The sequence below is a fragment of the Megalops cyprinoides genome, chromosome 6, assembly GCF_013368585.1.
Source record: "Megalops cyprinoides isolate fMegCyp1 chromosome 6, fMegCyp1.pri, whole genome shotgun sequence".
Lineage (NCBI taxonomy): Eukaryota > Metazoa > Chordata > Actinopteri > Elopiformes > Megalopidae > Megalops > Megalops cyprinoides.
In genome coordinates this window covers 15,909,516-15,933,264 of record NC_050588.1, presented here as the reverse complement: position 1 = coordinate 15,933,264, position 23,749 = coordinate 15,909,516, and the positions used below count along the sequence as shown (strand labels likewise).

At 42.0% G+C, this 23,749-nt stretch overlaps 1 protein-coding gene across 1 annotated transcript; it reads right to left on the bottom strand.

The window, feature by feature from the left end:
- Positions 1 to 5,307: 5,307 nt before the first annotated feature.
- On the bottom strand, positions 5,308 to 23,304 carry slc16a1a (solute carrier family 16 member 1a). The gene is made up of 5 exons (XM_036530930.1): positions 22,878 to 23,304; positions 16,795 to 17,029; positions 7,060 to 7,203; positions 5,968 to 6,786; positions 5,308 to 5,651 (listed from the first exon to the last, which is right to left on the bottom strand). The coding sequence occupies exons 2-5, from the start codon at positions 17,009 to 17,011 to the stop codon at positions 5,377 to 5,379; spliced, it is 1,455 nt and encodes a 484-aa protein (XP_036386823.1). The 5' UTR covers positions 17,012 to 17,029; positions 22,878 to 23,304; the 3' UTR covers positions 5,308 to 5,376.
- Positions 23,305 to 23,749: the final 445 nt, after the last annotated feature.

Here is a 23,749-nt window from a genome sequence, read left to right as displayed (position 1 = left end):
ACTTAATTGCGATCTTGTAAATATTGAAGGCAGTGGCTAACAATCCTTACCTCGAAAACGGTGAAAACCGTATTGACGGTTTTTTCACCTAACGATTTCATTCCATGACGCGCACGCGCTTAGTTATCTTGCTTCCCCTACACGAGACGAAAGGCAAACAAATGCGTAGCAGAATTGTTTAAAGGAAATAAAACACGATTTAAGAAGTAATGGTAAAATCACTTTCTGTGCTTCTTTGGCTAGATATAGGTACTTTATTGACACATCTTAAAACCTATAGCCAATGGATCAAGAGGAATTAAAACAGACTTTACAAAAAAATGTATTTCATCCATGGGCCATAATCATGCAGTGAAAGACACAAATTATTTAAATTATCATTTGAATTGAACATTCTTTTGGACATATGTGTCATGCATGACACAAATTCCTGTTGTTATCCATCCATTATGAATTGGAGGAATATTTTTGTTGTTGGTGCATGTTTGACATTTGCCATCTTACTTTTACTGTAAAAGTAGGCAGTTTGGCCCTTGACAGTGAAAGGGAAAAAGTATCCATTACATAGTACTACTTATGCTATGATTTCAGATGTTTTTGTTGGATCATGCCAAATATGTCGTTATGTAAAAAGCTATTGCATTATAATGAAATCAGTAGAAATTTTTAATAGCAATTAGGGTTCTATTTAAAAAAGCAGCACTTAGGTCATCCTTGCCTATAGCTATTTGTTGAATGACTCCTTGGGTTGAAGATGAGAAAATTAGATAATGTTGTAAGAGTGTGTGGGGAAAGTCATTATACATGTACTATATAGAGTATGCTTTTCCAGCTGGAGAAAACGGAAATATTTAAGACTCCAAACTGCCAAAGTTTTGGCATGCCTACTGTTAGATTTTGAAGTGAAACTACAGCTAGCTAGTAGTGCTACTAGTCTAGCATGTACAACAGGTAAAGCTAACGTTAACCTCTGTTAGAAATTCTTGTTAGTGTATTATTTTTTTTTTTTAACAAAGCTAATATAGTTACTTCTCATGATTGTCATTCCTGATTTCCAACACTTTTGATTACACAGACCAAAAGTGAATACAGTAAATGTACATTAGCTGTTGTTGAAATTAATGATCTTTCTTATGACCTCTACTGAATATGTGTGACAAAATTACCATGACGGGAAAAACTGAATTTGATACCTTTAAACGTGGTCAGTTTCATTCAGGTAAAAAGTCATATCAAAGCTTTACTTCAAAATCCCTTTAGCCATGTTTTAATTTTGGCCAAAAAAAGAGACAACACATATGTTTAATGGTTTATTCGTTCAAAATAAAAGCAGCAATTTAAATTCCACAGTAGGTGCTGTCTAAAATACATTTAGCAAAATCATGTACTGTCACTTCATTTGATTTGCTCTCTATATAGGCACTACAGTACTGAACAGCTGCTACACAGATCGAGATCGAGTACACTGATACGAGGTCAGTATTCACACTGTGAAAAGACATGATTTTCTATGAAATGCCAGTATTGTCTAATTGTGTTCTCCCAGTGTGTGTTCTGTGAATTTTCACATCAATTAAAGGGAGGTGGAAATAATGTAGCATAGCCTTCAGTCAATGAAAAAATGAAACAAAAATAAAAAAGAGAAAGAAAAATGTACAGTTCAATGAACAATTCAAGACACAACTCATTTATACAGTAGTATTCATTTTTTAACAAAAACGTTTACTGCCGTGGCTGTGTATTTTCCTTGCAAAAATCTTGCCAAAAAGTTCAGTAACATATAATATTGAAGTGTTCTCTAAGGGCTATACAAAGTAAACAGCCAAATCATTTTACCTGATTTGCATATGGTTCTAAATAAAATATGTGTAATTGCATACATATGCTTTTTGTGTGAGAAATACAACAGTACATGAACAATATATATTAGTCCTAAATAGCCCACTTTAAATGATATCACATGGTTACATCATCCTACTCACTCTATTAATCTCTCATTACACTTGCAAATATGATAAAAGACTTAATTATGTCATACCAACACATTTGCTAATATGAGTGAATAAACACTTTTATTCACTAAGAATCTATACAATTTTACCTATTCTCTGATATAAAAATGTTAGCTTCTCAGTTGCCATCTTAAGGTTGTTATATGTACAAAATGTTAGATGTACTCCAATGACAGATGCTTAGAAGAATAGGTGGTTGGGTGTCTGCTTTACACAACTGTTCCACAAGGAGGAGCTGTACACAGCCTACATTAAGACCAAACAGTTTTAATCATATTCAATGAGAAAACTGAAATGGGTTATTGGATTTTCATTAAGAAGTCAATTAAAATAATCTTGCACAAAGTCATGTCCACCCTGAGGTAATTAGGAAAATGAGACAAAAATCATCTGCTCCTGGAAACCCAATGCACATCAGATGCTTCCACCTACTGAATCAACAGCACAGCACTCACGTTCAAAGTTGTGCATATGAATTAAGCCTAGTTTTACTTTGATCCTAGGCCACTATGCTAATCACATCAACTAATCAAATTCCAAAATGCAGTAGATTGTTATTCTACTCAGTACAAGGCAAATAGTACACATCCCTTTACTAGTACTGCAGCAAATTTATCAGAGATTGTCTGGGAGCTTCTTAATTAGTCAATGTGCCATGAGATTTTAAAACAGATTATATTGGCAGGTCAACAAAGAGACAGTAATATATATTTCTACACTGCTAAAATGATATATTTAATATATTTTTATTTTATGTTTTATTTATTTTTCTAGCCCCGCAAATACATATTTAATATTGTTTCTTCTTTATGGTTTCTCTTTTTGCAACACCCATACTGGAATCATCAGTTGCATATCAGGCTTGTGTCACTATGATAACTTCTGCACTCACATGAACACTGGGATTAGCGAATGCAATTCTTGGATACACTCACATGCTATGCCAATTTTCCTATTTTTCACGCTATGTGTCACACAGTCACACACTATGACCACCATAGTGAAACAACAGTTTATCATTGATCAGACTTGTCTCCATTGATGTCCCATACACAGCTCATAGGAGCCAGCTGAGTCACAGGGGTGCCTGAGAGCAGTGAGACGAGTGAGGAAACCCTTCAGACAAGTCCATCCCTATCCGGGGAGCCACTCTTGTTCCTGTATATTGTTGGCCAGTGACATCGCTGGACTTGAATTCATGCCAAAGAGATAGATGGATGTATTAGCTAACTGAGAGAGTGCCTGAGAGAGCCCTTACTACAACTTCCAGCTCCTTATACGAACACAACTTGCTTTCAAAGACACATTTTGACTACTTGGAAATAAAAACAAATTCTGCCAAAACTTCCATCTGAATAGTGAATATAGTATACACAAATGTACACGAATGATGGTACACAAATGCTGTTGATGCATTCTGTACAGAACAGAGGCTATGCATATGAGAAATCCTCTATTTTGTGAGGTCATAGATTAAATTGAGAGAAGAAGGAAATATAAAAGACCTGAGCAGGGAGACTATTGAAGACCAAGAATACCAAAAATTTAGATAATGAAGATAAGACTAAATAACAAAAGCAACACAAAAAGATCTACTAGCCTCTATAGAAAAAGTCTTTGTCACTGGTCTAGGCAGTGGTGGATGCTGACCTTAAAAATAACAGAGGCAGAAAACTTCTGTTTTACCAGATCCTGAACCAGTTCTTTGAGATAAATAAGTCTGCAGGTTTTAGTCAGGATCACACACCACAAGCAAAGCCCTTTTTTCTGTGACGTGGTACCATTACCTTTGTACATTTCACATTGAATTGTTTTAATTTTGTCCTAGTTTCTTCATACTAAAATGTATGCTTTTGATACACCTTAAAATATTTCCCAAACAAGGCCAAACTCAACACCAAGCTACATTTCCTTCATTTTTGGCAAAATAATTCAGTAGTCCAGTTGTGTAAGTTACCAATAACGACATTTGTGAGTTTTTTTTTTTTTCTGAAAGTGTGTTGCTGATTCTGAGTCAGTGTAAGAGTTTAGTCAATAATTTTTTGAACAGAATATAAGGCATTTTTTTAACAGAATGCATTTGAGAGCTGCGGAGCTGCAGAGCTGCATTTAAGGCAGTAAAATGTTTGTGTTTGTATATTGATAGCCACATGAAGGCACAAAGTGAAATGTGTGAATCTGTGAGTTCTTGTGAAGCCGCAAGTGCTCCACAGCCTATGAAAAGACACTTCAACCATTAGCTCCTGCAACCTACAGGCAGACAGATAACCACACACACACATTACATTGAGCAGACACACTTGTAAAGACACTCTCTTTTGTGTATTTAAGTCATAACAAAGTGCTTTACAGGCAATCCAACTATAAATATAATTTCATCCAAAATTCTTAAAAACACTTAGGTATGTCAATATATATCTAATATTTAAATTGGACATAAAATACTGCATAGATTTGATCTTAAGCCTTGAAACACAGGACAGAACATAAAAACAGAACTTGAGCAGAACCAAAGTATAACTACCAAGATATTGTGGATGAAAATGATAAATCTGGCCCTAAAATAAGTACATGTACACTGAGAAAGTAAAACTAAGGATGAATATGTCCAAGGAGTGGAAGCACACAGCTCAAATTGGGTAAAAAGACTTGAGAGGTGTTAATCAAAGTGCTTAAGGTGCTTCAATTTTCTGTCTATATAGAGACATGGGGACAGTTTATGAAGCTCCACACACGTAATTTTGCAGTGAGGGTTTGCCATCAGGCTTACAGTCTCTAATACTGTCAAGATGTAAAGATATACATATAGATGGTGCAATCAACGATTATGAAAAATAAAATTGAAGGCTCTCAATAAAACTGCACTGGGGAAAGGGATAGGTCTATTTGTGATTTGGCTGCAAGGCAATGTAGCTTCTTCTCAGCCTTGAAGACATACTAGACGAGACAAACTGCACTGTTCCAAGTAGCTCACAAAGAAAGAGCAGCGGTGTTGCATCTTAGCATCTTACTCAACTCACTTGAAAGGTGTTCATATTTTCTTTTGTACAAAACCCACATAGTGTGTGAATGGCTCTTGAGCCTCAGCTTGAAGCAGTGTCAATGAAGGCAGTGACCTGTTCAGACCCAGGTTCCGCAACAACACAGCAGGAGCAGGGACATGAGGTTGGGGTCAGTGGGGTCAGGTGAAGGGAAGAAGAATGATGATGAGGTCACTCCATAAATACTACTGCCTGCTGAACCCTGGAGGAGCTATGTACTTTTATTTATTGAACGGTACTGGGTGTTCATCGTATTTTGATCGCGGGTCTCCCACACTGAATGCCCACAAGGGAGTGGCCCTAAACAGGGCAGGAGGGCCCCACTAAACGGCATCTTCAGCGGTTTTCGAGTCGTCGTCTGCTCTCAGAGGGGTGGTCACGTCACTGTTAGCCTCCCTTTCCTTGGCTGCATTGTCCATGTTGGACTCTGCCTCACTGGCCTCCAGCTTGGCCCTCCTTTCCTCCTCCTTCTTTTCCTTGTCCAGCAGCCGGTAGTTGATGCCCATCCCCACAAAAAGGAAGATACTGCCTACAATCAGGATGATACCGCAAGCCATGTAGGTGTACTTGTAATCGTGGTAGATGTCTTTGAACCTGCCTACAGAGATCAGGAGAGAAACAGATTTACATCACATTACTTTTGTTTTGTTGACAGTGCATGTAGGTAGGAGTAGGATTGTTGACGTTCATATATGTAAGAGTGAAAGCAGAACCATCCCAGACTCAAACCAGCAGCCCTCATCAGTGATGAGCGCTTTGCCCTGAGCATTACTCCACACCCTGCTGTGCTAGTGATTCATTTATGAGGTTAATTGCACAACAGCACTTTGTTGCTCCCAGCTAATGAAAGGTGTGACAGCTGGGTATTCACTCTTAATATTACAAGGACAGTTCAGAGTAATTTAAGCACTCACCCAGCATGGGGGGGCCCAGCAGCACCGGCCCGCACTCCACGATGGTCACTAGGCCCACCGCACTGGAGAACCTCTGGGTGCCCACCAGGTCCATGAGAGTCTCGAAGAGCACAGAGCTGAGCCATCCGAAGGCGAAGCCAAAGAAAATGGCATAGATGATGAAGCCAGTGTAGTCCACCGACAGCGGTGCGAGTACGTGACAAACCCCGTTGAACAAGATGGACACAGCGAAAAAGTACTGCACCCGGGGCCGCACCCATGGCAAGTTGGCCACCAGGCCCATGGAGGGGCGGGCCACCATGTCCACGAAAGCCAAGATGGAGAGCAGGAAAGCGGCCTTCTCCTTGGCGATGTCCTTGCTCTTGGCATAGTTGCTGAGGAAGACCAGCGGAGTGAAGAGGCCGAAGAACATGATCACGTTGCCCAGGAGGTAGAGGAGGAAGCCGCGATGGGTGAAGAGGGTGAGGTCGATGAAGCTGTTGATCTTCTGAAGAAGAGTTTTCTTCTCTTTGCCTCTGCCCTTTGGCAGGGACTCCTCCAGGGCCACTTTGGTCTCCTCCACCTTGGCGGGCTGTGGTTTAGGCCCGATGGGTCGCATTAGTGACCCAGCAACACAGCAGTTCAGTAGAAGCCCCCCCAGGATGAGGAAGCTGCCTCTCCAGCCAAACTGATCAAAGAACCAGCTGTTGAGGGGCGCCAGTGTCGACAAGAAGACGGGGCTGCCCGCCATAGCAATGCCATTGGCGACTGGCCGCTTTTTGTAGAAGTACTTGCCAATCATGGTGAGGGCGGGGTTGAGGTTGAAGGCCAGTCCCAAACCTGCAACCAATCCACAGCAAATACTGAAAAATGATAGTAGTTCTTACTGCATACTTATACATATTGAGTACATCAGCGATTGACTTGGTTGTGTAAACAAGCTGTGATTTATCTGATAGAAAAAGGTACACATTTTTCTGAGTCTCGGGTTTGACACCTCAGACATAAAGCTAGAGTAGAAATGCAAGGTGGCACACAACAACCCTAACAGATTTCTCACACTTGTCTCACTGCAGACTCCATTACATGAACTGCAGATATTTAGAGACTCACCTCCTATCACTCCCACACAGAAGTACAGTTCCTCTACGGTGTTGCAGAAGGAAGCGGCAATTAATCCACAGCCAGACAGGCAGCCCCCGACAATCATGACTGGACGGCTCCCATACTTATTCACCAAGATACTGCTGACCGGTCCTGAGGAGAAATGGGGAACAAGACCACTCTTTGTTATCACAGAAATGTGCTTTCAGTCCAACAGCTGAAAGGAGCTAAAAAGAAGAAGAGAGAGAGAATGTGAGTCAATGAACATCACTGGAGATTTTAAGACTGAAGCTACACGTGATGTATAAATTCCTGCTTGGATATCTATTTTTGTTTAAAAATGTGGGACCAGCACACGACACATTTTAGAGATAGGGTTTCTTTAAAGCTAGACACAAATGGCTTTGGTAATTTAAGCTTCAAACACTCCATTATTGACATGACAAAGAAAGTATCTTAGATTTTTAAGCCAGGCACAAATGGCTTGGGTAATTTAAACTTCAGACACTGCAGTATTGATATTACAAAGAAAGCATCTTAGAAATTAATTCACATCAAAACACCTCATGAAAATTGTTTATTTGAACATATGGTCATATGTTTGGGGAATTTTTCTTCAGTACAGTGATTTAAATATTCCTGTAGAGATCCCAGCTGTAATTTCAGTCCTACAAATGACATAGAATAACAGTGTATCAAATGCATGACAATGTTACCCTTGAGCATCTAAATAAACATTGCCATACAAGCAGTAATGAGGATTAAGTGCAGAGCTCGTCTTAGAGAGCAACAATTTCAACAGCATGCTGGAACAATAGATCTACCATCTTATTCTCAATAACAATAACTTTCAAAAGGTAGTTCTGATAATACAGTCTGCTAAATAGATTTAAAAAGTAGAGCAGCTAATGACTCTTATCAGTAAGTAAGTAAGTAAGGCTTTTCCTGGCTTTCAAGTTGGCACTTGCTTAACAACAGGCCTAATAATATTGTGAGCCTGGTTAAATCATCCATTTTACTTTCTGCTTATTAGTAATGGAGTCACAGCTGCATGCTGTCTGCTGCAGTTTTTATCATGAACCTAGAGTATCAGATGCAAAACGTGTGCTCCTATCCAAAATAGACCATACAAATACAGATGCACATCTACTGGAGGAGCACCTGGTATGAATATTCTAAAACAACAAATCCCACATCTGACCACAAGGGGGATCCCCAACTACAAGCTTCGAAAGACACGGTTTCCTACAGCAGAATTCACTCTGAAACATCTGAAGAGATTTCTTTAATCACTGAGAAGCAATCCGTCTTAACTTAAATGGTTTTTTCCACAAACAGTAATTCTAGCTCAAACAAAAGCACTTTGTATATATAACTGGGACAGGCACTGGAGCTCCTCGGAACCAGAACACCCACAATGTTTCACCCATTAAAATCATTTGCATATTTTCTGAAGAAAATCAGTACCAGGTGACATCGGGAAACATGATGTGTATCCCCCTGGTGGATGTCACAGGTACTATCACACAGTTGTCAGCTGCACTGGTTCCAAGAGAGAGTATGAGAGAAGAAGTTGTAGATTTATTTTGCATCAGTGTTAGAAAGGAAAGGTACTAGGTGGCATGGAAGTGATGCTCTCAAAAAAAAAAATCTGCAGGGCCAGGGAAGTACTGGGGCTGGATCAAGCCCAGCCCAGCAAACAGTCCATTCACTGAAATTATAGCATACAAATCACTTCCAGCTGATTTCTGATTTAGGTGCTTACTCTACGTGCAGGTGATGCGCATTACTGAAAAAATAATCTTAATGTGAAAACAGACTGGAATCCTCTGTAGACCATCTCATAAGAGGGTATGTCAAAGCAAATATACAGTTTTCTTATTCTTATGTTAGGGAGCATTATATGAAGAAATGTTTACTTGAAGAAATGCCTAATTGCTTTCCACAACAAGACGCAGTGATTGTTTCAAATCTGCCAGTCAATTGTGATACAGTATATGACAGTTCCACCCAAATTGTAATTCATGATACTTTGTTATCCTATCACCAATAAAGAGATGAAGAGAAGTGAGGGACAGATACAGAAAGAGAACATGAGGCTTGGGTAGTAAATCACTAAGGATACTGGGAAATACCAAAAAATAGCATGAGGACACTGTCAAATGCTGCTAAGGATAGTGAAATATACCTGAGCATTAACACCTTGGCAGACAGGTTTGAATGGATCATTTGTAAGGATGATATGCCGATTGCACCAGCCACAGGCTCCAACATTAAAGTCCACAAAGGTGTTAATGCAACCCCTTCAGGCCTGCAAGAACAGGTGAGCTACCCTTGTTTTCAAATAAGGAATTGAAATTCAGGGGTGGAAAGAGGAACTGAGCACATTCTGAACCTTCAAGGACAGGAACTATTGTACTAAAAGGAGCAGTGTCACTGTAGACTAATTTGGCCCATTTAAAAAATTGTTAAGAGTTACTGCAGGCCATTGGACTAACGATTTAATAATTTGACAGAATTCAATCTTCAGGCTATCTGTTAATGAGCACTAAATGCAAAGAATGCGTATGCCTGCAGGACGGCAATATGAAGTTTCGCATCCTGTCGGGACACGTATTCACTGATATGGAAGGTTCCAGTCCTCAGGCAGGAGGGCCTCTCATGCAGCCTTTTCCATAACGCGGCCATTCTTCAGCAGCTCCAGCCTCTCAAATCGTTTTTGTTCATCACAATGATGGCCTTGTTTGCGTCTCAGTGGTCGAGGGGGTGAGACAGGCATAAAGAAAAACACAATGCGCGCATATAAACGCGAAACTGATGAGGAGCAGCGCTGCTAATGAGCTTGGTTACGGGCACACCACTTCAGCCGCTCATGACCGCTCTCTCTAGATTCCAGATTGCCTGATCACGCAATCCCACAGGGCTCTTTCACCAACGCCTGCTGAAGCACTTCTTCAGCATGCGGTCTGCAGGGTGTGCAGAGGCTCTGTACAAAGGCTGCTGTTGACAGCACGTGCCTGTGGTAGATTGGACTAAGCATGGTTGTTCTTTCTTGTGCATTAATTTACGATACCATGCTTTACACATACCACACACAATATTACCCAACTAGGCCTTCAGATGCCACATATGACCCTGTGAACACCTTTGGAATTCCACTGCCATAAGGTGGTCAGGCCAGTTTCTGCAAGGGTCCGCAGCCTCAGTTCTGTATGGGCTGATGCTAATTTGGCAGCCTCTTTATGGCAGACAGAAGATGGAATGCTAGTTCTCTACTCACTCCCCAGAATGAACGAGGCAATGGGATGCTTTGTTGTGAAAACCATTGGTACTCTGCCACCAAATCAGAGGGACAAAGTGAATGGCCTCTTCTTTGGTAACTTCTCTTATCACAAAATTACACTAGACTCAGCATCCTTGCCGAAAAGTAGGCTGACAAGTCCTTTTATTTCTTAAAAGCCTGGTGTTTTATCTGCGAATGTCTCAGCTTACCTTTCAGCCATGCTCCTTAACTTCAAAATCCTGTTTTTTTGTCTTGATTCCACAAAATGGCCTTGGACAACACACTTGTAAATGTACTGCGGTTTCTTTTACCGCCAGCTACCTTTCTGACCAAATCTATTCAATTTAGGGAGGATTCCATTTACCCTGTCCCTTTTGTTGATTTTATTTGGTGGTCTGGCCGCCTGCCACATCCAAACATACAAAAGTCCCAGTGTTTTCAAGTTAGCAAAGTCAGCCCCGTGGGAGCCAGACCTGAAACCCCATGTGCATTACCATAATACAGGTTAGTGCCACAGTCAATTCAGTGATGATGTCACATGGAGCCTCACTTGATCACAGCAATGCCCGCCTAAACGGCAGAACGGGTTTTACTGTCAGCCTGCTGTCAGCCTGAAACCAGCACAAACAGGTCAAAACGAGAGCAGGCAGGCTTCGCGTGAAGGATGATTCAGACCCCCCCCCTTGCCAAATCCCAGCACCTCTAAGCAGACACAAATGGACTCTGAGAATCTTTGTTTAGAACCCCTCCCAGATTCATTTGCCAGCCATGAATGAGAAAAAAAGCGGTTTAAGATTTGCACAAAGGAAAACAAAACAAAACAAAAAAAAAAATCTCCTCAGCTGGATTCTTGTTCCAAACAATGGGTGGTGGGGTAAGCTGCGGAGTGAGGGGGAACTGGGGAGCCCATGGCAGAGGCACAGGCTGCAACTTTGACCCCTGTCCACCAACCAGTGAAACAAAAATGAAATAATATCACAAGCAGCTCTCCCAGACTTTGGATAGAGTTGATTTTTCTTGCGTATATATATATATACATATATATATATATATATATTTTTTTTTTACAAAATGTAGGCTTATTTATTTACTTCTTAGTCACCTGTAAAATGGGATATTGCTTAGTCTTAGCTACAGCAAGGCCTGACCACACAGGCTTCAAAGAAGACGTCCTGATACCTGAGTTAAATTAATCATAGAAGATGCCCTGTCAGCGCAGTGATCAGAACAATGAGATACAATGCCACAGCAGGGACTATATGTTACTTGTGTGAGTGGCATCTTTGAGCTGGGTTTCTGTGTCGTCTGCCGCCTTCGTGCTTTAAATAGGGACATTCTGCTGACACGTCTGTCCGTCTGTCAGATGAAACAAACAATGATTTGCATGACACAAATCGAAAGCGAAACTCTGCAAACCGGTAGGTCATGATGTCAGAACTTCACTGCTTGGCGAGGTGATGTGCAAGCCACCCCGAAGAATCTCCCACTGTCCTCTGCCAGGCGCTTGCTCACTGTGAAGCTCAGCTGAATCTGAGCCACTCTGTGCCTCACATGGTGCCTCAAAATGATTCAACAGGCACCTACAGTCACGCTTTAGGATGCTAAAACTTAGGGAAAGTGTTTGTTTGTTTAGAATTCTGTCCAGTAAGGGGCTTCCCTGGAGCATTTTCCAATTTTTTTCCTTACAGAAAATTTTACAAAAAAACCCAAACTCCAAACCTATACATGCTGAATGATAAATGAGTCTTTTTTAGAGAAAAGTCCTAGGTGCCTATAAAGTCCACTCTAAATTACAAAACATATTTTAAGCTGTTTCCTACCTTGTAATTTAATAGAGATTAAGTGCACCAAACCAGTGAACTCTACCTTTCATTTTAACCAGCTCAAACCTGCATTGCGACAGTGCTACTTTGGCCAGTGAATTTGAAATGAATGAACACTTGATTTCAGTCTCCATGTGACAAGTTAGTATTTTTACTACCTCAAAAGTAGCCCTAATGTTCTTGCGGCTGTCCGGGACTGATTCAGCCATTGAAAATTTTACAAACATGGTATGATTTCAGAAGATTTCAGCTGAAACAGACACAGAGACTCCTTCACCATTGCCCCTTAATGGCTCCAGCCCCCAGAATGCACAGTGAGATTACTCCATCGAGAGAACATTGTCTCTGCTTGATGGTGTATATTGATGGTTGTATACAACTACATATGTTTGTGGAGGTTTGTGAGACTCATATGTAAAATCATATATTTATCAGACAGCGTACATAAAATCATATATTTTCCTCCACTCATGAAATAGTTTCTTAATTCTGGGTATTACTGCATGTGTGTGGAATGCTGTGATTGTACAACCTACTCAGGGCAAGTTTGCAGTGATTTTAGAGTACAGAATGTCACCTTTTTTATCCATTTCTCACACAAAAGAAGGAAAAAATTATTATCATAAACTGTTATTTATTTATAACTATTTATGTCTAGGGGAAGCAACTGAAAGATTAAAGACCATTGCAACAGTACTATTACCCCTACTGAAGCCCTGATACTTTTCCCTTGTCTTCTGCCTGAGTACGTGCAAACTCAAAGACAGATCGATGTAAGGTTCTTACACCTTTACTTCCTTTGAAATTCTGCAGTATTTCCACAATTTGTCTGCTGTGTTTCCCTGTACAAGACTGGCTAGCAGTAACAGGGCCCCTCTAGAGCCTGAAAGAGTGATCTAAAGGTCAGCTCACCCCTTATCACATGCTGTCATTAGGCACCTGGCACCAGGCCAATGAGCAGTACCCTCATGAGAGGGAATGCTGGGATTGACCCGTGTTCCATCCCCTCACCCATGTGCCTTCCGCTTGTATGCTGGCCTTGCCTGTTCCCTTTTTTGGTCATGTCCCACAAGGGCACAATGTGGCATTGTTCCCACCATGGGTCCCACTGCTACTCTGTGGGCTTAAAGGGCTTATCTGGCTTTGTGGAAATGCTGTGAGCTGTATCCATGTTACGATGATCCCAGATATGAACTCTACCCCAGCCCTTTCTGTCTATTGGTGAACCCAGTGAGTGAAGCATTACATCCACAACATAAAAACTCTACTAATTGCACACAACTACAAACAGGGTGCAGCCACTGTGATCATAGTAAAATCAAGCCAAAAGAAGTCGATGCTCATTCATGAGCAATATAATTGCTGGCATTGTTACCGCCAACGTGTACAACACCATTATAAACGTACAAACAATTCAACACAGCTGCTATTTAGGCTGTTAAATAAAGTCTACTGGCTTTGCTATGTCCTGAGTTGCAAAGACACAGCCAATTTCACAACGGAAAGGGCTGTTCACCATAAACCAAACAGCCTTATTCAAAGCAATATTTAAACAAATCATATCAGACCTATTGGCTGTGGATTCCAAGCCCTAAATGTCAGAGCTCTAAATGTATTGAGCTTCCTATAGTGCGTCCACAGAATGGAGACCTGCAAAGTATAAGGCGCAGCTCGTCTCCCAGGGTTACAGCTGGGAACTCTTCTCTGACTGCCTGTCTGACTGACTAACTGGGCTTTGTTCTCTGATTGGAGATCCGGTTTCAGGGGCTCAGTGACTGTGAGCCACTTTCACAGGGGAGTCCTGTTGCTGGCTGTGTCTGTTGGGCTCTCTGTACGTGCGCACAATCATGTCGACTCAGAGAAAGAGTGTGTGTGTGTGGGTGGGGGTGGGGCCTACAGTGTGGTCAGACCCACTGGCACGGCCTGTATGACATCACGTACCACCTCTCTCAGCACATCTTTTATCTTGCCTATCAGAGAACCTCCAGCATTTATTGTTCACTGTTTCCACAAGGGGGGGAACTCTGGAGAAGGAACAGAAGTCAGACAAAACTGACTCTAGGGATGGATGATGTTGCATAGGCACAATGTTTCCACAGAAGATTGCCAGTAGTTAAAAAAGCTGTTGACTATTATTTCACTCAGTCAATTTCAGGAGTCATGATCTGTTTAATCCAGTGCTGTACATGAGCTTTTTTTCTGAATGAGAAATGCCAATGCTTTCTGTCAGAGGCACAGATACTGCTTTAGATAATATCCTCTAAGGCCACCACTCCCTCTTCGCTCCAGTGTAACCTCAATGCCCGCTTTGAGGCAAGAGTGGCTTTGAGGTGGCACACCCACTAATGCCACAATAACAAAACGATTGAACACAACCTGCCTGTGTGACAGGAATGGAACAAGTACTGTCTAACGACTGCTGCATTTCACATCTGCGCACGCTGAGCCCAGAATTGCAAACCAGAAGTAAACACCCGGAAAAAAACTGCCTTACTTAAGAGAATAGGGGGATCAGTGCTCATAAGCACTGTTTGGGAGGATTATTAGCTGTTAACACTTAACAGCAGTAATCCTGAATGTGGTGGATCCACATGTAGGTATTTTAATCCACACACGGAATTATCGAGCTTACTCATGCGGCCTCATTACAAACAAATTGTACGAGCGCACGTATTGCACGTTCCTTCACAAACACCGCTTACAGGCTCCTTGACTGAAAGCCGTATTGAAATTTCCAAAATTAAACTTTGAGTAACACATCTAACCTGCATTTCAAATTTACCCTTCAAATAAGTTGTAGCAGTTTGAATCTGAGCCACGATACTGTTTTTACTACGGTTGAAAATTCACAAAAAATGTAAGGTCTATAATCATTGCTGGAAACTCCACCTATATCATAAAGAGTGTATCACAGAATGCAATCTATTGCCATATGACTGATCCTATACAGAAAGCTCAACATTAATACAGGACTTTACAGCAAAATGCAGATTCAACAGCTCATTCAGTGACCAATTATCAAATATGTTTTCACAAGGGATGAGACAGAATATTCAATACGGTGTAATATTAAATTATTACACCATGAGATAAATAGTTAAGCAAATTAACAATTTTTTGAATTCAGTTATAAACTTTCTCTTTAATATTTATGAAGGAGTACATAACCTTACATAAAAAAATACCATTTGCTTGTTCCCGTCTGAGAGCTGCAATGAGTTCTTGAGGGAAAAAGTAGTATGATTACCAGAATATTCCATCGTGGGAGCCATAGAGTATATGAATTCCAAATTAGCAGAGATGCATGTCCCCAGTGTCCACTGAGTGCAGTACTCTGAATTAAGTCCCAGACAAAATCAAAAGCCAGCACGAAAATTATATTCTCACCCAGAGGAAAATGTAGTAGTAGAAAACAGACTCTTTCTGTGTGGGTACAGTCCATGTAGCTCCTGCATCATCAGCTTCATCTCCTTGATAATCTCTCTCAAACTGTCATCACAAGGTGCCAGACAAAAGCCAGTGAAACACTGCCTGGCAAAGAAAGCAGTACTACTGTGGTGTATTTTTACTTGTGTTTGGTAAAAGAGATTCTTCAGTTCTATCACATGGTGAACTCTAGTCATATGGCACACACCTGTTTAAACACCCAGAAGCAATCAGTTTCTAAAACTCACTTAAACCCACTGCAGTCTTTTCCTGGCTTATGCAATGCTTTAAGTACAAACGGGCTGAGCAAGAGGTTGTAAATACTTGAATTTACTCAGTGATTGTTGTTGTTTGTACAGTACTTGTTTCAGCAACTGAACTGAATCACACATTCAAGACAAAACACTTCACATTATTTAATGCTCATGTGGTGCTTTTAAAATGACAGCTTGCATAATTTTGTTTGACCTCTTATATGATGGGGTGATGTGTCTGGCAGGTTTATGCCTCCCCATGTCCAAATTTTCCTCCTAATGTCCCTGCTGTATTGCCATAACTTCTAGAAGTAGGGCTGACCTCCTGGGTACTACCCAAAACCCCCTGAGATTTCTGAAGATGCTACAATGACAAGCAACCGCTCCTTACAAATGTTATTAAACTATTATGGGATATAGGAGGCCATCTTTCAAAACCACTTTTCAAACCAGAAAGACTATCAGTGTAGGACCCACCACACAGCATGATAACCACTGGAGTACAACATCCTGGGACACTAATGTAACTTAACACTTCCTTTTTGTGCCAGAGCCTTCTGACTGCACCTTGGTCCACTCAGCTACAGACCCCAGGCAGTGTGGTGTTATGTACGAAATGGGCTCCAAGGGAGCTCACCTTCAGCTTGATGTCAATGCCTCATCCAACCTCTCCCATGTCCCATGTAATGATGTATCCAGCACATACTGTAAAGCCCCAGGACTGTAGCTTTCCCTCCTCCTACATCCGGTGCAGTGCTCCCTCCAGGAGGTCACCTCCATTGTGTCTGAGGCATTGTACCTTGTCCCCTCTCCCAGCGCACTGGCACCTCTGAGTTACCCAACCATGCCCCCTCCCCCCAGAACTCCAGCACCTCTGAGTTACCCCAATGCCCTCCTTGCCCCTATTGTAATGCCAGAGCCCTTCAGAAAAATCCCCCTCCCTCGCCAGCATTCTCACCTCCGCCGTACATGACGGCCAGCATGATAGAGGATATCCAGGACACCTGGCTGCTGGTGGCGTTGAAGATGACCTCGATCTCCTTGAAGAAGACGGTGATGGACTTGGGGAAGGCGTAGGAGAAGCCGATGGAGATGAAGGCCCCCGCCACCACGGCCCAGCCCCACCCTCCTTCGGGGGGTGTGTATCCCACGGGCCCTCCCACAGCAGGTGCCATAGCTGCTCACACTGTCGTCTGAGGAGGAGATGGAATTTGAAATTAAAGGATGATTTTCATAGCTATAAACTAGTTAGGAGCTATGTATGTATCCTGTTTCATACATTTGACTAGAGCAGAATTCTAGCTAGCTACCTTTTTGTGTGAACAACTGGTATTTAACAGCCATCTACTGAGCTAAAATAAATGAGTGCAGATTTACTGGTATGCTTCTTTTCATTCTTTCCAGTATAAATGAAAAAGATCCAGAGTTCATCCATTGTAAGTTGAATAATAACACAGATATGTGTCACACAGGAATCATATGGCTACAGAAGTTGGTAGCCAGCGTGTTAGTGAAAGCTCTACATAATTTGAACTGTCTGGCTAAATAGCTGGTAAGGAAATGAGAACTGACCTTTGACCGTTAGCAAAACAATATATTTTCTTGATAGAAGAATAAAAGTGTCATGGATTTCCCATCTCAAAACAGTTAGCTAACAAACTTGTAGATAGTTACATCAGATATATGTTTCCGTATTACTGCTAAGTAACAGTAAATATGTTCCTAGCTAGCCATTTGTGTAAGAACCTGTTTAAAAGTATAGCTGGTTAGCTAAGAAGCAACATCCATCAAGAATGACCAAATATAGCTAGCAGATTGTGGCTACGTTGCTGATCATATTCATCTGGAACAGACAAAAGGTACTGTACACAGTACTGTACACTTTCCACTTCCTATTCTAAAGCAGGATATATTAAGGTACATCTATGCTGTGTCATTTACAGTACCCACTTATACTTATGATAGTCATCTGGGTGAAGTAGTGTTGACAGAGATACCTACCCATCAATGTGTGTCTTTTTGTGTGTACGATAAATAGTAACATACAAAACAAGGCCAATCATGTTGATACATTGTTACAGTGGATGTTTCACAACTGGATGTAAATGTTTCACTACTATTAACTCACTAGCTAGAATTATCATCCATTTAGCCACAACAAATCCACCCAGCAGAAATTTTTAAGGATGAGTGTGTGTGCTCATGTGTGTACATGGTGTGTGTGGCGACTAAAACAAACACAACATGAGGACATACTGTCAAGCTGTCATACACCCTTGTAGCAGTGTTATGACTCTGTTCTTCAGTAAGTGATTAACCTGCAAGGTAACTAGAGCAGCACATTCCAGGAGGGCTGTTTGCATGTGAGGTAAAGGCATCTTAGCAAGCAGCAGGGAAACCCTACACCTCCTAGCCGTGTGCATTAATACGACAGTACTCTCCACAGCAAAGGGTTGAGCAGCAACAAGAAGAGCTTCCTTCCATGAATGCAACCTGAGGTACAGTTTGTGAGGGAGCGAGGTGAGAGCAGACTGGAAGGCAGAGGAAGGGTCCTGAAGTTTAATGGACCATCCTTCAGGGTCTGGACTCTCTCGACAGTGGCCATTAAGTGGTTAGTGTTTCCTGGAAGGTTAGCGACCGTGCTAAATGTTGGCAAATGGGGACAGGAAAAAAAAAAAACATCCCCATCCCCTCTTTCCTTGCCCACTTAATCTGAGCACACACTTGAACACCCCCAGTGTGGTATTTAAACCTACTTGAGTTGTTTGTTGTGAAAAAGAGGCTTGCAGGCTTGAATGCCATGGGGGACAATGCTGCTATACCTCTGAGCAAGGTACACTGCATAACCTGAGCTGTATTAGTAAATATGCAAATGTATAAATGAATGATAAGCAAAATAGAAGCTAAGTAAGCGCTCATTTGTTAAATAACCAAGGCCCACTGGATACGGACAGTACATCTGCTGAGCAAATAAATAATGTCATTTGTGGTGAGAGTTATGAAAACACTGCAACATGTTCTCAGTGTTACCCTACCACATGACCTCAGCATTGCACAAGCCCAAGATGAATGCAGTGACCTTTTGTAGGCCTTCCCCAGGCACTGGGGTCAGAGAACACGTATTTCAAAGAGCCCTAGTGAAATTTCAAGAATGGCGGAGGCCACTGTGGGCACTGCCAGTGGTTCTACCATCACACACCCAGGATTCTCCACTTCAGCAGTGATGGATTATGGGTAATCTGCTGTAAGGAGTCCCCTTCCCTGCACAAGGGGAGGGTTTGCAGAGCCCAGACATCAATCAGACCCTGAAGGCCAAACCACACTGCCTTACAGGCTTTGGGTGAACACTAACGAAATGTGGAGGGTAATCATTTATTGCAGTTGTAGCTCCAATGATCACAACCCCCCTCAGAAATGTGGAGGGTACAGTGTGCATGGTTGCTTACAGTTTGGCAGGAGAGGAGAGCCAGCCCAGTTGATTCATTCCAACAGTAAATGATATAAAAATCCACAGATCCATTGACTAAAAGTGAGACAGAGCTGTGGGCTCCTCCACAGGGGTTTTATTTGTTTGACAATAATTCTGAAGGTGGAAACATGCACAGAGCTGATTTCTACCAAAGAGCATTATTGTCCTGGGTGTCAGTCACTGATTTAGCACTCAAATGGAGTGGAAACCATGAATAAACCCTTATGAAAATGTAATATGCTGGATATCAAAATATGGTTCTTAAGTGTAAAGACATACTGACTATTGTAGAGACTATATCAGTTACTACCATGATGGTGATTTTAAGCATATATAGCACAATATTTTTTACAGCATTTGTACATATATAGTGTATTCCAGGAAACATATTTAAAAATAATAATATGCAGCGTATGCTTCTTCACACATTACAATGTCTTATATGGTGTGGTTCTCAGCGAGCAGCTAGACACTGATAAAAGAACACAGAGCGTAGCGTGTCCCTGTCAGCACAGCACCAGTAAGAATTCTTGCCCCAACCATCTTTCTAACTGCTAGCTCCTCCTCACAGGGATATAAAATATTCAGCGTCAAGCGCTTGCCTGCACAGCGCTGCTGATGACTCACAGTATCTCAGCACTGCACTTGAATTTGAGATGTAGGCTTAACCCTTCGCACCCCTGCAGGGTTTTTGGTTTTAGTTTCAAATATCAGTATGTACTATCCCAATGGCTATGGATGAAGCAGGTTCTTAAGGAAGGGGGGGGGGGGTAGGCAGGGGGGTATAGTTGTCACGGTCATAACATAAGATCCAAAAAGTCATAGGTGGCGGGGATACAGCTATGGGGCGGTGGTGGGAGGGGGGGAGGTATTCCACATTCTAGCACTTGGGTAAAGATAGCACAAGCTGCCAAATTTGACTTTCCAAGCACCTCTCACCCCACAGCTATTATCAAGGATAAATCTTTTACTCTTTTCTCTTGTCTTCTGTTTGCCAAGTTTTTGTTAAGCTTCTCTTTCTGTCGACGATGTGGGAGGACAGAGAGAATTTCAAAATTAGAAGTACTTGGGTTATGCCAGACTTAAGACAGACTTTTTGTCTGCACTTGACTGCACTAAGACATTACTCAGTCAGGGTGTGATGGCACTCCATTGGTAACAGACACTTTCTATATGTAGGCTTAGGAGTAAGAAGGAGGAATAAAGGAGTCTACACACTATTTTTTACAACCCAAAATGGATGTTTCTTTGTAATGACAGTAGATTAAGGATCTTTATCAGCATAGTATTTATGGCCCTGCACCAACTGCAAGAGTGGATGTTAATGTTGACTTCATTTATATTTCAAGTCCCATGTATTGCTTTTCCTTAAAAATTAATCAGCATGGTAGTTTCACATAATTTACCACATAGATTAATTAGATCATAGGAGATATACTGTACAATTTCTTACTCCTATGTATTGTGCGGTTAAACTGACCAACAGTGAATTGAATGAGAAACATTTCTAACCACTCTAATTTTAAAGGTGTGTAAAATTCCACTGAGTAAGCTGACACTCTGTAAAGGACAGTTTGTTTTGACCCAGGGCAGGAATTTGATTCAACTTCTAAACTCTCCTTTTATGGCTTTTGTTACTGTCTTTGACGCGTAATTGTGTTCTTTGATCTCTGTGACAAGTGACAGCAATCACGTTTCCTCAAAAAAATTTAAAAAATACATTTGGTTCCTGCAACGTTCCAAAATACTAGTGTTCTTGGCAAGAACTACAGAATTCTGTTTGTGAAATAGCAAAGGGTTTAGTGGTGACGTGTAATGTTTTGTACCAAAGTGAATATTTAACCAATAAATGAATCCATTAAATAGGATGCTAAACATACCCTAATGATTAACTGTGCTACAAACAAGGTACAGGACATCACAACGACTGAGCAAAACAGGATGCTGAAAGGTTTAAAGTTTACGAAATTGTGGCAAAGGTTAGATCAAATACACACTCAGCGAATTCAATCGGGCCAAATATTTCAGAGTAGTACACCGATCCATGCCTAGCACTTTTGGTGCAGCCCCACTTTGAAACCACAGGTTTACCAAGACAGATGTGTCAATCAGGCGGCCAAAGATTATTGCTTTGAATGCAGGGTCCTAGACCTTGGGGTCTGATTGGGTTTGATTCCCAGATGGGTCCCTGCAGATGGGTCTTGTACGTCGAGATGCCTGTTTGGCTGTAGTATAAACACTTCCACGGATGGGCCAGAGGCTACAGAAGATGAATAACTGTAACCTTTCTGAAGATGAACAATAGCAACCAGTAAATGGATTTAGGAATATGAAATGAGAAAAATCCTACAAATTTTAAACCACACTGAATAAATAATAGTGTAGCTACTTTTCATGTCAGCACAGTGTAGTAATCATATTAACAATATTCAATCCTCTTTGAACAAAACATTAAAAAATACTCATAGCCAACCAGCAACAAAACACTAGCCAAACAGCTCTGCATGCACCATGCACCAAGCAGACCCTCCTCTCAGCCGGAGTCACTCACTGTATCCCAAATTCCAGCCAGACGAAAAGGGCAGGAAGCAGGATTGGGGGATGTCAAATGACAAGAGGCCATGCGAGCATCGGGACAATAACCAGAGAGTGGTCAAAAATAGGGACCCAGTTTGGGGGCAGCCGTGCCGGTGGCATTTGAAATGGCAAGGGGTGCTCTGAGCTCTGTCCCAGGCGCACATAACTGTGACATGTGAGCATCTGTCAAACATGCAGGCCCGCTGCTGCCCTGGGAGGAAACGGGCAGGCACCAGCAGCGCTCCTTTAACACAGCAACATGTGCCATGAACATCGCCTTTCTGCACTGAGCAGACACCGGCACTCCTCCCTACATCCCAGCACTGGCCACTTAACGGCACAGGTGCTCTCCTGGAGGGAAAATTGTCTTCATGCCATCGGTGGGGGAATAAGAAAAAGCCCTGACTACACAAAGTCTTTGAGGATCAGAAGCTGAATACCAAAGCTGCGTTATTCCAGTGCCATAAATTTTACCCTGTTACAGTGCTGCATGACCGCCTACATCTGTGTCACAGCCCAGGATCAAGCAAAACTCCGGTTTATTCTCACAGCGATCTTAACGCTGTGCAATACTCTGAAAGAGCCTTTACCCACATTCATTTTAATAGCACCTATAAGTCTCACGCAAAGCTGACAGCTCCTTTCACAACCCAGCAATACACATTAAAGCTCTGAAAAGCAATCAGCAGAACGGAATATAAATCTGAGGATGACTTGTACATGCAGTTTCATATATATGCATGCTTGCACACATGCGCTAAATAGGTTTTAAATCAAACACTGTAACAGGAAGCAGATCTGAGCACACTCTCATCTGATTAATGATCTTGGTTTCCTCCTCCCATAAGCTCTGTACTATCAGCCGCACCAATGTATTACTGGCACTCTCTATATTGAGACAGCAAATGAATGCACTGGTTGTTTCTTTACTTTTTAGAGCCCCATGTAGGTGCTTTAATGTTTGACTTATAAACCAGGAATTACAGCACTTTTACCTTGTCACCAGGCAGCAGGACAGACTTTGTCAAGGTCTCCTTGTGTACCACTGCCTGCCTATCAGATGACTTCAGCTGGGGGTGTTGTGGTCCACCGCTGCTCTTATGGAAGCACAATGAAACAGGACGCACAGGGCACGCGGCGCATGCACTCGGGATCAAGGTAGCAGTGTCGTCTGAGACAGCCACAGGACCTGTAACACACTGTCCACGGCAGGGCGGAAATCCTCCAGACAAGATCCAGCCAGGGCCCCTCCTGACACCACAGTCACCGCTTACTTCAAGCACAGAGAGTAAACAGCACTCCTGCGTCCAGAGACGGCCACTGACGCAGAAAAGTAAACACACACCTTGCTCTCGTAGATAGTAAAGTTCACAGAGTCCGCCTCACCTTTCATACAGTTACCCAGATCAAACAACTGTCTGTTCGAGCTGCGGGACACCACTATGCCAGGTCCAGCATCCTCTTATTGGATGCCAGCAACCTAAAGCCACACCCCCCCACACACACACAAAACACACACACAGAAACTTCCCGCCCCCCAAATCCATGTAGCCCACCCACATGTATACGCACAACACAGAAAGGATACACAGTACCCACGTCTGTTCTCTGCTTTATTGATTTCATAGGCGATAAACACCACAAGTGATTAAGAGTGGCGACAATTAGATAGCCTGTTCAGCCGAGCAGACTGCATTGTTCCACAGTCTCCCGTAGGAGCAGGGCTAATGGTAGGTTAAGTTTCTCTAAAAGGCCCCACTAAAGGGGTGCAACTCGGAGCCTTTTGGTTTAACCCAGAGGAAGGAAAGGGACAGGCTTTAGGGAATGTACTCAAAAAGAATATGCTGTGGGTTTCTGTTGAAGAAAT

Coding starts and splice junctions, on each gene's coding strand:
- slc16a1a (XM_036530930.1), bottom strand. CDS start 17,011: ATGGCACCTGCTGTGGGAGGGCCCGTGGGATACACACCCCCCGAAGGA. Junction 7,204..16,794: donor GGCCGTCATGTACGGCGGAG/GTGAGAATGCTG, acceptor ATTTCTCCTCAG/GACCGGTCAGCAGTATCTTG. Junction 6,787..7,059: donor CTGTGTGGGAGTGATAGGAG/GTGAGTCTCTAA, acceptor GATTGGTTGCAG/GTTTGGGACTGGCCTTCAAC.